At 36.8% G+C, this 13,996-nt stretch overlaps 1 protein-coding gene across 7 annotated transcripts in view; it reads right to left on the bottom strand.

Moving 5' to 3' along the window:
• Positions 1-469: 469 nt before the first annotated feature.
• LOC109855361 (glutamine synthetase 2 cytoplasmic) overlaps positions 470-13,996 on the bottom strand; it is a 16,547-nt gene continuing 3,020 nt past the window's right edge. Inside the window, exons 1-6 of one of the 7 annotated variants that reach the window (XM_020429549.1) lie at positions 11,566-11,668; positions 11,340-11,464; positions 10,527-10,626; positions 3,388-3,578; positions 2,793-3,244; positions 470-2,606 (exon numbers count right to left, since the gene is read on the bottom strand). In XM_020429549.1, the coding sequence (XP_020285138.1) occupies positions 2,130-2,606; positions 2,793-3,244; positions 3,388-3,571 (1,113 nt within the window). In that variant the 5' untranslated portion in view covers positions 3,572-3,578; positions 10,527-10,626; positions 11,340-11,464; positions 11,566-11,668 and the 3' untranslated portion in view covers positions 470-2,129. Of the gene's footprint in view, positions 2,607-2,792; positions 3,245-3,387; positions 3,579-6,872; positions 7,402-10,526; positions 10,627-11,339; positions 11,465-11,565; positions 11,669-13,996 lie in introns of those variants that run through there. The other 6 variants (XM_020429548.1, XM_020429546.1, XM_020429543.1 and 3 more) reach the window with 6 other exon arrangements.

The following is a 13,996-nucleotide window of genomic DNA, read 5'->3' as shown; positions in this document are numbered from 1 at the left end:
TCTCTCTGGACGTTTCCTGATTATTTCACAAATGTGTCGAATTGAGATCTTCTATGAATTTTTTGCTTTTAGTGCTATCTTGTTTGCTTGCAACAATTTTTTCTCGAGAAATCGATCTTCACATTTCAAGATGGTCAGCAACAAGTTGAGGCTTTCGTTTCTCATTCGTTCTGTGAAAAATCTCTATTTTTAATTTACAATTGCAGACAATAACTCGTGAATTTTTTTTTTTTTTTTTATTGTCGCGGTTTACATGCCGAGTGTCTTAGGAGAAAAAAAAATGTCTGTTCAGACCCCTGCGGAACGATTAAAATCTTATAAAATCAGCAATCGAATTAAATTCCTTCTAATAAAAGTTTCATCAAAACACACGCGCGCATTTGTTCGTTTTTACAACTTAAATTTTTTTCTCTACTTAAAAAACATATATAACTTTCTCACGTGTAATAAAACTGAGAACAATGGGGGGGAAGAGATAAAGTGTGTTTCTTTATTTTTAACAACGATTATAATGTAACTTATTTTCTAAAATTTGACTCTGTCGACATTGAATGACCGAAATCGCGTCTCGTCGTCATTATCGGCTACGTAGGGTTTTTTTTTTTTTTGCGTAAATACATTCATCGCGTATACTCTCTCATCAACTTGTAAACCCTTATTTAGTTTCAAACTTGAAAAGTTACAAGAGGGAGAAGCTCGGTACGCGGCAATCACTCGTTGAATTTTAATAAAAACGATGTTTTTGCGTGTGCCTGCACAAGCTGCTGGTAAGATGAGATTGTCGTTTTTTTTTTTTTTTCTACAGCCTCTCACTCTTCGACGTACTTCCGTATACAGAGTTTCTCTCCTTGGTATAATCATATAATAAACTCTCTTAAACGTATATTAGTTGCGCTAAGTTTCTACATTTGTATTTTTTGCTACATATATATATACTGCTCGGGCGACGTCCTCGTGTCGCAGACGAGGATGTCGAGAAGGCAAGTCGCGAGTCGATCCCTCCCTTCGAGGTCCGATCGTCACACTCTTATTTGATCCCTTGCACACCCCTAAGGGCCAGTTGAATCAACGGTCGATCAACTCAACGGAAATCGACACGCGGTCTTCGAGTCCTTCGAGTTAATCGACTGATCGAGTGAAAAAAAAAAAAAAAAAAAAAACCATTTCTTGTTTAATTGGCTTTTTAAGGAATGCGTTCTTATATACTACTTTCGCATTGTACTATAAATGTTTTATCAACAACGAACTCCCGAATTTACACTTGCGTACCTACGTATCGTACACGGATCCCGCACGATCTGTCTGTTTAATCAGCGTTGCTAGAAAAAGAAAAATACTTCAATTCTTGTTTGTACACGTCCCAAACGGCGCGTACAAACGTTTGTCTGTGACAAACGAACGCGTTTGCGTAAAACGTGTTGTTGCAAAAATTCAGAGTCCGGATCGCAACGCGGACACACGTCGCGTTGATTAAGCGTGAAAAAAAAAATTTTCATCAAAGGACATCTGTTATTGTATTATCGACATTTGAAGCGCTTGGAATTTAAGACTATTCAAATAAAAACTAATTACAAGTTCTGTGTTTATCGTCTGTTCTTCTAGAACGGCAACGCCGTAACATAAAACGGCGAAAGACACCCGTGTTGTATATGAATATATGTATACTATATTTAGTGTGTTTGGTCTCGATGTGTCGTACAATTTCCTGGTACTCTCGGAGTAAAGAAACGCTCTCTTGATCGTTAAAGTTTCTTCCGTTATTTCTCTTGCGCGTTACTCATATTTTTTTTTTTTTTTTTTTATCCAAAAATGACAGATTAAAAACGGCCAATAAGAGGCACAGGATCTTAGTGTGTTCGGATTGTTTATAGAAAATTCGTAAAATTTATAAACGCGTTTCGATTCATGTGTGTTTTTATCGATCCGAGTTCGATGATATCATTGTTTTTTTTTGTTTTTTTTTTTTTCGAACAGGTACGCGGACCAACGTTCAAAGTTCTACGAATAATTGTACGCTCCAGGTGTATGCGGGGGATGTGTGCGTGTCGATTCAGTATGCCTGTCTTCTTCGTGTGCGTGCGCCTCTGTTTTTTCTCACATTCTTTTCTTGCGCGACGTTTTTTTTTTTTTTATTCATTGAGCACGCAGGTGCGGACCAGAGCGTCGCACACGGAATAGGGATCGCAGTTGCTGCTGGGTCTTCTGTCCTCCAGATAGCCCTTCTTTTGCTCGGCGACGTCGCGAGGAATTCGAATGCTGGCAGTTCGGTTCGCCACACCGGCGCTGAAATCGTGAATGTTGCTGGTCTCGCACTTGCCGGTCAATCGGCGCTCGTTGTCCTTTCCTCCGCGCGGATCGTACGCTTGGATGTGCCTGAGATGTTGCTTGCTGAGCTTGTCGATCGCCTTCTCGATCTCGGCTATACCGTTCTCCGTGCGCATCGATTTCGTCGAGAAGTTGTGGTGCGCGCCGGCGCCGTTCCACGAACCCTCGACCGGTTTCGGATCCAGAGTAACGATCACGCCGTACTCCTCGGCGACGTAATGCAGAATGAATCGGGCGATCCACAGATCGTCTCCGGCACTAATACCCACGCACGGTCCCACCTGGATCCGTAACACAAAAAAGTCAATATTTATAAACATTGACGTGTAACCGATGATTTTTAAACATATATGTAAATAGAGATATGTAAATTTTTTAATATTTTTTTTTAACATATACTTAACTTTTCAGATATGTAAATTAATGTTTTTTTCAACGAACAACTTTGAATGAACTCCGTGTCTCACCTGGAATTCCCATTGCGAGGGCATGACCTCGGCATTGGTTCCCGAGATCTTCACGCCGGCGTACAGACAGGCTCTGTAATGGGCCTCCACGATCTCGCGTCCGATCACCTTGTCGGCGCCGACCCCGCAGTAATAAGGACCTTGCGGACCCGGAAAACCGTTCTTCGGCCAACCGAGCGGTCTTTGGTCGAAGTCCAGAAGAGTGTACTCCTGCTCGATACCGAACCAGGGTTCTTCCTCCTTGATTGATTCCATCGCTTGATTCGCGCGATATCGTTTGTTCGCTTTCGTCGGTGTAACTTTGTCGCTGTAATAAGTGTCGCAGAGCACAAGTCTGTTGTTGCCGCGACGGAAGGGATCTTTGTAAATGGCCACGGGGAAAAGATATATCTCACTGTTGGTGCCCTCAGCCTGATACGTCGAGCTACCGTCGTACGTCCACGTTGGTAGTTCTAGACAACAACAAGAAAAAAAAAAATGATCGATCGATCAAGTTTGATGTGGGAAAAAAATATCGAGAAACTCTCTGAAATTACATATTTTACACAAAGACGTAAACATATTACATATGCGCGCGTATTTATGACTCACTAACCAGAAGGATGTTTCGGTACAAAGTCCAAAGTTCTGGTCTTGCTACGTATTCCTTCGCCTGTACCGTCGATCCAGATGTATCTCGCTTGAATCGTATTTTCCGGCTGAGGCAGATCCAAGTACTTGCTCAATATAGTTTTGTCGAACGCCGCGTTCGGCGATTCTTTCAGTATGGTACGCGACATTGTGGTGCTGAAACAAAGAAAGGAAAATGTATTCGGAACACGGATAAATAAGAAAAAATTTATGTTTTTAATAAACATTTGTAATTGTTACACGATATACGACTTATACATGAGATATGATAAATATACACGCGTAAGTGAGAAAAAAAATGTGTATTAGATGTAATAATTACAATAGAAACAATTGCGAAAGACAGATTTAACGTCCTCATTCTGCGTTAATTATTGTATGTAATTTTGACTTCGTTGTATAGCGCTTTAGAATACGATACAAGAGTCTAAAACGTTTTTTCGTTGTGGAAAAGACTTAAAAGTGACCGCGTGGCGCCGTCCTCGATCAGCACGAACAACGGACGACGCTATATCCGCGACGACGATGTAACGCGCATGCACGCGGTTGAAAAAAAAGGAAGAAGTTTTCGTGGTGTTGGTGCTGCAGAAAAGATAGGTGCGCGCCCACACGACGCTTCACGCGCGGAACACGCGAGCCGCGCGTGCATCGCACTCTCCTCAGCGCGTTGGAATGAGCGCATTGGCGCCGACCAATGTCGGGTATTTTCCTTTTGGACGACGATCTCTCGCTCGAAAATCCCGTCGAAAAAGTCATTGCTTGGCAAACGTCTGATAAATAAATTGCGGAGGCGATTGCGCAGGTGTCGTTTCTCTCGCACGTCGAAGATGCGTGTGTTTCGCGTTACGAATATAAATTCTAATAAATCTAGAGATGATTAATTTTTAATTTATTTATGTTGCACACACAATAAATCGCGTGTATAATTTCTAGGGGGAAATTTTTAAAAAAACCGCGATCAATAATATTGAAGTTGTACAACTTTCTTCTCAATGAAATAAAAAATGTTAATTTTTGCGTGTATTTATAACAACGTAATAATAATTTGACGCGCGTCTATCGCAACTGAGAAAGGGCCGATGTCGTAAAAAGTAGACTCGATGAAAGATTGAAAAATTACCGACTTTCACTTTGGACAAGGCCAAATTATTGTTACATATGCAATACCTTTCTTGGTGATTACGTAACGCATTCGTGTTTTTTTTTTTTTTTTTTTTTTTGGCAATCGCGCGATGTGACTTTAAAATGTTATTTATTTGTCGAGTGCGTCTCATATCGAGTGTATTATTTTCGAATATATTTCGAGCACCTGTGTTATCTTCATATTCACGATCGCGAATAATACGTGTGTGTGAACACACACAACATATAGATGATAGCTTTCGATATAAATAGATAAGAATTTTTTTTTCCACAGTTATTACCGGGTAATGAAAATTTTTTGTTTTTCTCGTTTTTCTCGTTGTTATCTAAACGGCCGTCTATCAATCGTCAAGATCAATCCGCGTTAATGGTTTCTAGTATCGATCTTTAATTCGATCTTTTTTTTGTCTCTAATAAAAAATGATTTTTTCTTTTTTACTTGATAACTTTACGTCTGGCCAACGGAAAACCAGCGCGAAAAAGAAATGTGAAAATAAATGTATAGAGGTTAATGTACTTCCTCCTGTCTGAATTATCGCAATTACATTTGTGATTGTATTGTACAACAACAGCAACATTTGCTCGATCCGAATTTTTTTTTAATCTACTACTACTACTATTACGACTAAAAATATACACTATCTGCATCACGTGCTGCTGACACATCTCAACGTATCATTTGTCCAGACCCATAAACTCTGAATATCAAGAAAAACAAAGGTGAAGTCGTATCGCTTTATATACTTGCGTTTTGTTACTCGCACGTGCGATTCATGCGAATGTACATACGTGTAACTGTCTTTTTTTCTCGCGTAAAAGTGAAATTAAAAAACCCAAAACCTGTTTCGTGCAACAAAACTGTTTAAAATTCGCGTGTGTGAGTAACAAATATAAATTTTCTCGCATATAAATTTGTCACTTTTTTGCGACGTGGATTTGGAAAGCGTTTAGAAACCGAATTTCTCGAGGAGCAACAAGAAGCACAATGTGAAGAAATGAAGTGCCCGCTTCGAGGCGACATCGTCCTTGACCTCTCTCTTGTACGTTGGCAGAATCGAATGTAACTCTTTTTTTTTTATATAAAATTCTGACTTTCTAATTCGAGAAAACATTTATCGAAAAATACATTGTCGTTCGACGTGAACGAAATCGTCTGTCAACAGTTACCTTGCAATAAAAGAAAAATGGTTGATAAAAATCCAACTGACGTATTTGCTTATCAAACATTCGACTTTTATCGCGGTATTTTTCCGAACGATTGCGTGCATTGCTGATGGAACATTGTTGTACGATTATTGAGATTCATTTTTTTTTTTCCAATAAGTATTACGCTCGCACTTTTTATACATTGCGACTTTTATTTTCGTGAAGAGATATTTATTCAGAAACTTTCTCTTCTAATGTAATTATTGTACGCAATGAAGATATCTAGTTGAAATCGCGCGTACGTGTACGCCTCTCACGTACACTCGCGTTAAGTGCACGTGATTTATTCGATACTTGTAAAATTTAGTTGCTCAACAAAGAATAATTTTACTTACATGCTGCAGATTCGACATTTAAATGTCAAAAAGAAAATATTGAGTCATTAAATATAAAACTTGACAAATATACATATATATATTGGAAATATATACTTGTTAAGTTATACTTAATGACCTGATATGTGACATTTATTTTATATTTGACATTTATTTTATGTTTAATGACGTTAATATATGAAATCTTGTAATTTTATACTAGTTTCTACTAGTTTAGTTCATTTATGTTTAATTATCGCTACATCAAATGATTATTTACACCAAATTCTCAAATTAACATACAATAATCACGTTAAGCGCGTAAAGATGTAAATATATAAATAATCTGCGATTTCGCCGCGCGTAGACAAATTGGACGAGTAAAAAAGAACGTCTTCGCGACTTTTTTGTGTATCTTCCAAATCAATAATATATTTAGATTTTTATCTTAAACTTTCATCGCCGGAGATGTATCTCTTATATTCGTGCACGTATTTTTTATTTTGAGCGCACAACCTATATTTTCAAATATTTACGTTTATTCCGAATGTGTTTAAAATTAATTTCGATTTTTATACGATATATTATACAAATTACACAAATTTCATACAAATACGATATTACACAAATTTACATATGTTTCATACAAGTTGAAACATACATTTGTAATAAGCGGTTTGCAATGCACATTTTCACATGCTAATTAATATCGACCTAAAAAACTTACTTATCAAATCTTCAAAATACATAGTAACTAATTTTATATTTTAGTTCTATTTTTACCAACCTAAAACATCTGCCAACAGCGATCCATGACTTTTGCTCGATCATCACGGATCGCAGGACCCTCTGCCCGCAGATCCTAACGAGGATGTTGGTGGTCATGATTGCGAAATTGTTTCGTTTGGATTTTTTACGAAATTATGCGATCTCTATTATCGCGCGTTATGCGGTCTCTTGTGGAGAGGAAGCGACGGAGAAGAAATTCGTGAACGACGAAGCCACCACGGCAAAGAAGTTCGGAGCGGTGTCGAAAAGAAAGTACACGAGAGAGCAACGCACCCTGAAGACTGGTCCACAAGGAGTGAGAGTGGGCCATTTATATATGGACGCCCCTCTCCAATTGCTATTGGTGAGCCTCAGAAGGCCCGGCTAACTCGTTTCATTTCTTTCGAGTCTTTTCACGATAGCGTATATACACGAAATCTCTCACGGTTCACAGAAAAACAACTCGTCTCCGTCAACTCTTCACAAACCAATCGCGAGAGATAATTTGATTGCATAAGTCACGTGTTTGAAATTACCCACTCGAATATAAAAATCATTTGTTCGATTTATATCAAATTAAAAGTTAGCTCTGTATCTTTCTGTTTTGTCAGCGAAATGAAACACGTGCGGGATTTTCAAACGTGTTGCGTTTCCGTACGCGTGTATATGTGCAATGTGTGTGTACACACACGCGCTAATAGATATAACACACTAATCGCGTTACACATACATTTTATATTAATTATCACGAGAACGCGAATCGTAACAGATAAGAACGTAAAGTGACTAACAGTGAGAACAACTTTCGAATTACACTTTAGATTGTTAGATCGCTTTAGATTAATTGTTTATTTATTCTTGAAACAGGTTAAATAAAAATGAAGTATAACGGAATGAAAATTAAATATCCGTCGAGACGCGTGTCGCGTCTGGAATTTCAATTGGTTAAGTCAGAATGTACTTGCGGAGTTAAAAGAAGAGCAATAAAGTGTATTATGTGCGGTTGATGCCCGTTTATATTGAATAAAAAATATTAACTCGAGAGTGTGGCGCGACATTTAAGAGAGAGAGAGAGAGAGAGATTATTTTTAACCAGTTAATTGTCGTGAGAATTTCATATTAAGAATGAAAATGTGCGATGAGTTTCGAAGGATTAATTAATACATTGCACTTGAATATTTTCATTAACCTGCTTCGTGTTAAAGGAAATGTCGAATCTTGAGTCTTAGTTTTTTTTTATATAAAAATATATGATTTTCTCGATATGCAACGTTTGAAGAGAGACCGACTCTTTATGGAACGTGACATATTAACACTTTACCAGCGGGCACTTTCGGCGCGGAATAATTTTATTTTAATCTTTATTAATTAAAATTTTAACATTCTTTCAATGTACCATATTTTTCAAAACATTTTTCACGCATACGTGATTCTCGCCGCAAAAGTGTCAGGTATTATAATTGCAAAAATTAAAATTTCCAAGTTAATATCGGTTGTTTTAATTAATTCACGATCGTTGTTCGTGCGATGCGTTACGTATGATATGTGTTTAAAGTAAACAAGATATGTATCTCAAGATATATATATATATATATATATATATAACAATATCAAGTATGTGTTTTTGAAATATTTCGATGATTTAACGATAATTATTTCAAGAGGCTTGTGATAAAGTTTTTTTTCCGAAGATTTAATTCTTTTCTCAACCAACCGGAAAGAGCACGAAACGTGACTACAAGTCATGCGGTTCATTTCTCTCTATTTGTTCATCGCTTATCATTGCTTACATGGATTCTGTCTTCAACGAGAAGCAAGACTCTCTTTGTATCTATCTTGTTTATTACTATTTTTGTATACTCGATAAAACATAAAAACGTCGTTAAAAGAAACGATACACAGGGTGTCTCGAAATTCGTGATTTGAAACATCATAGCGGAAAAGGTCTTTGAAAAATAAGGAAACCAATTTAATGTGCGATTTCTTTCAGTTCCAAGTAGTTTTTAAGCTACACGTCTTTTGAGTTTGCGTCTCAAAATCTACCGATCGAAAAATACAAGATCGCAAGTAATTTTTGTTTTCTTAAATGTTCGAAAAACGATTTCGTTGTAGTAATTCCGAATTTGCGTTAGAAAACACTTCGTGTACACTGGTGCCACGTTGTTACACGTGTGTGTAACGTTATAATAAAATTATTGCAAATCGGTATCTAATCGCATTTGCGTCATAAATTGACATCCTTCGGTGATGATTTCGCTTTTGATCGTCGGACGCGATTGTGAAAGCACAATAAGTCGTAATCTATTCTCCGTAGGTTCTAATTATACAGTGAAGACGCAACGGAGCGAGCGAGAATACGAGCGTTGCATAGCGCTCGATAGTTGATAACATTTTTTTTCTTTTCTCAAAAAAACAAGACCGCGATATCGCTTTGTAACGTTTTTTTTCATTTTTACTGTTATCGCGATATAGACATGTACACTAGTAGTACAAGATCGCACGATCAAGTACAACATACTTGAAGGCCTGAGTGTTCCACTGACCTACACTCGTCATCAGTGAACAATTCTTATATAGATCCTTCATTTAAGGATTTAGCCTAGTTCGAATATAATCTGATCTCCGAAATCAAAAATATATATACCGATATATATATATATATATATATCGGTAAGGATATCTCAAGTAAGTTGCGAGTTTATGACGTCGACACGACACCGATGAAAGAAATATATATACATATATATATATATATATATATATATCGGTAAGGATATCTCAAGTAAGTTGCGAGTTTATGACGTCGACACGACACCGATGAAAGAAATCGATGTCTTACAGAACGTGCTACACAAAAAGCTTTCGTCACGAAGATTTTATTTATGTCGCTTCTCTCAGATGCACAGATATTAATATCTTTGCAAAACTATATGCGTAAATATACCTCTGTGTGAATCATGTAAAATATATAAAGACTTTCGAATATTATGTTATTAAGAAAATAATTAAAAAAATTATATTGTTCATTTGAAGCGGTTCTATGTGTTATCTAATTTTTTTCCGCTAGGTTTCGCACGTACGTTTTTAGATGAAAAATCTCATGCTGAGCTACAGTCGATGGGAACAAATTAAAAGGAAGCCATGAAATCAATCAAGAGTGGCAATTAGCGATGACTCGAAAAAAGAGAACGACGCTTTTTGCGCGCTTAAAAGAATTTTTCATACTTCTCGTTTGCATTCGTAGATTCAAGGCAAAAAAAAACATAGATGGTTTGTTGCGTTATATTCGTTCACAGATTTCGAAAAAGATTTTTTTGACACTCGGTTATCGGAAACATCCCTTTTGTATCGCAAAATGTTTTTTCCAATTGCATTTCATTGAATTTGGTTTCAAGAGAAGTTTCGAATCGACTTGTTTAATAAAAACTTCAGATAGATTGTGAACGCGGAAAAAACGCGCAGTCGGATTTTTTTTTTTTCCATCGCGGAGAAAGAGCTAATAGAATTCTTTGCTCTGTGAATGTGGTGTCTTTTGTTGGTTCAAAAATAAATGCGCGTGCGGGTGCAACGGTCCGCTTGGCCGTGCCAAGTTTCCGCAATGCATCGTACTTATTTGTTGCCTCTCAGGGTCAAACAAACAATCGCGGTGTCACGCCTACTATTTCCGACACACCTGAAGGACAACCTGTCATCTAGCTCTCGTACTGTCAAGAAGAAACTCAATTGCTCCTCTTTTTCCGCATCGCTCTGCTGAAGGTGTTTCTAACACTGACCTAGGAATTGAAAGAGAATAAGAGAAACGCGAACTGGATAAGAATAAGTGAAAACTTGTTGAAAAAACAAAGCACTTTCTGTCTAATCGCGGACAATTTATACTACTGTAAGTCCTCTAATACACTTCAAAATTGAAAGAAACAATGGCTATGTGATAATTGTCAATTGTTTGACACTTCTTTCCGTTAGGATTTGAGTATTTTTTTTCGTTATCGCATCGGAACGTCTTTAGGTCTGTTTGTGATTTATACATAAACAAATAAATAGATAAATTCTATTATGCGTACATTCAAATATACGAATGCATTTAAAGAGAGAGAGAGAAAAATACAAAAATTACGTTTGAGATTATGTCTTAGTTAGTTACACGTGGATTTTTTTCTGTAACAAAGTTACGCGCTTTTGTTAAATACTCGTGATCTCTATCACAATAATATCCGCCAGAGTAGAGAATATTTTAATAATTTTACACGCTAAAAAAATCAACAAATTAACCAGTAAACTGTTTAATTTGTTTTGTTTTTTTTAGTACATAATTAAATTGTAAATTTAGAATTTTACACGTTAAAAAACCAACAAATTAAACAGCAGACTGTTTAATATTTATTTTGTTTTTTAATATGTAAAATTATTAAAATATTCTCTGATCTATGTGTGTTTTTCCCAATAATTTCAGAAAATTCGCAAAGAAAAATTCTTAAATGAAACAAACCTACTTTGCCGAGTTTATTCCTCACTAGTGGCGCGAACACGATTCATCCACGATGAGAACACCGCACACCTGAGCAAGCGTACTGTCGCAGTCGATTGTTGGCAGAATAATGTAACGTCGGTTGACTACAACATATATGTATATATATACATGTACACATATATATAGTATATATATATATGTATATATATATATATATACATATAATTCACGAAAATAGTTATACGTGTGCAACAGATGTACGCCAAGTAGATCTGCACGACGGCGTGGACGCAACTGAGGAGTCGCTTGGTCTCGCGTTTGCGAGAAAAAGATCTATCCTCTTTTATACCCCACTTCACAAACCGAGAATGCGTTAGTAGCGTATCTTACGTAAGTAACATACGAACTATCTCTCTCTCTCCCTCTCGAGTGATATGATGTATCCTAATTTTTTTAAGTAGTTGGCAAAATAATGATAACGATAGACAAATTCGCCGCATGTTCTATTTTTTACGTCAGTGATATCGCGAAAATATCGTTCGGGGTAATACGGAAAGATATGCTCTTGCAATACTTGTGATTGAAATATTTATGTTGCGCACGCGTGCGTTTAATGTCCGCATTTGTTCGCGCAACAACAATCGCTTTGTGCAAAAACTTCTTTTATTGAATATTGCTAAATTCATTCATCGAACTTCTCCCACACGGAACAAAACGTTCGAGTCAAACTTCAAATAGATGTTCATTAAAACGTCACACGGAATTATAGATAATAACGTTTAACAAACGTTACGTCTGCGTGGGCTTAAACTATCTAGCGACGTTTTAAACGTTTTCAAATTGTTTGCTCGTTAGCACGGCAACGTCAAATTAAAAGGGCAAACACGTGTACACCGCCTACCTTGTCGTGCGACAGAGATAATGTTGTCTCAGATTATTCTCTCTCAGATCTGATTTAGCAAAGTTATGCAAACGCACGAGTTAAATTTTTTTTTTCACAATTTACTAACTCGTTCTAAGTAAGATTGATAAAAGTGATGTTTTGTTTATCAATTTATTGCGGACGTAACTTGGTAATGTTAAATTTCACGTTTCAGACAAACTGGGTCAATTGATTCATCGCTTCTTAGCGATGATTTTATATCTTTTCGAGAATAATATTTCGCTTCTTAATCCGTCGATGTGTGATTCGAATTACATGTTGCAGATGAAAAAAAAAAAAAAAAAAAAACAGAATTATTAATTTCACATTTATCAGACAATAAATTATTAAATAAATTTCACATTGTAAACAAAATCTGTGGATAAAATCGAAAGCTGCAATCGAAGCGCTTCTTTTTCTTTTTCTCTCCCCGTTCATCTCACACTTTTCGGTGGTAGTGCGTGATGTCACACGTGTGTGAAGAAACGCGTGTGCATCGCAAATTATTGTTCTTATGAGTGAGTGGAAAAAGCGTCTCGACAAATCGATTGTGACTGACGTTACATCGCCATGGTGACACGCAAAAACAAATACATGTGATCGCGTCAGACGCCGCTGACCCGCAGTGATCGAGTTTCACGAGTTCAGTGTGTCACGTGTATGTACCGTACCTGTAGAATCGAGATCGTTTTATTCTTCGAAGCAAAAAAAAAAAATAAAAAATTGACCTAATTACGAGTCGAATTCGTAATTTAAGCAATCGCAATCGTATCGCTCGACCATTTTTTTCTTCTTCGTGATCAGACAGATACTTCAATAATAGTTGAAATTTATCAGTTCTCTCGCGCGTTCGCGTCCAAACGAATTTAAAATTAATCAAATGACAGCACGTGTCGCGTTAAATTTTTATGTGTGCAAAGATCAAGGTATTTATTGACGCAGAGAGACTTCCTCAAATTTGTTCAAGTGTTTGTACAACACGTACTCTTCGCGTTCCTTTAGATTTTTATTTTCTAGTTTCTTGTCTATAGATTAGATTAGATTAGAGATCGATAGATAGATAGATCGAATTCTGAAAAAAATTCTCTGCGACTTCTCTTTGTGTTCTTTAATTTCTTCAGTTTTTCTGAGATTTCTTCGTGAGAGTGTCTCGCGAAAAGTTTTGCATATTTCTCTGTCCCTCCCAAATCATAAATCTTGTGAAGCTTCATTTTAATACACTTGTCCGGTGTGTTTATCGAGAAAACAATCTTTTGTCGATAAATTTATATCAATGTTTCGTGTGTAATACTTGGTCGCTATTAAAACACCTCGGCCTTCGCGCGCTACCCTTGACCCATACTAGTTCAGTGTGTCACGTGCGCGAAATGGATCGAAACCTGAGTTCAGCACTCCTCTCTCTTTCGGGGAGAATTTTCTCTTCGAAACCCCCCATCACAGCAAGTTTACATCCCGCGATCTTTCGAACTCTCACGAGTTACAATTCACGAAGATGATTTTCTAAGATTACTCTTTCGCTCAGAATTTTCTGATTTTTTTTTGTCAGGATTTTTTTTTCCTCGCGCAATCGATGATTGTGCGAGCAACCGCGCGAATAATCTTCGGTAATTATGCAGTTATACGGACTATTTTCCGATCTCAACAATTTTGACATATGTTATCAAGGTCACTTCCCTGAACAACAATCTGAAGGTTTTAGCCGTCGCTCGTTGTTCGTTAAAAAATTATAAACAAAAAAAGTTGCGTCAAGGAA

This window comes from Pseudomyrmex gracilis, unplaced genomic scaffold (genome assembly GCF_002006095.1).
Source record: "Pseudomyrmex gracilis isolate BER0280 unplaced genomic scaffold, ASM200609v1 scaffold_87, whole genome shotgun sequence".
Taxonomy (NCBI): Eukaryota; Metazoa; Arthropoda; class Insecta; order Hymenoptera; family Formicidae; genus Pseudomyrmex; species Pseudomyrmex gracilis.
Note: the sequence above shows the minus strand (reverse complement) of the source record. Positions and strands in the feature narration are given on the sequence as shown.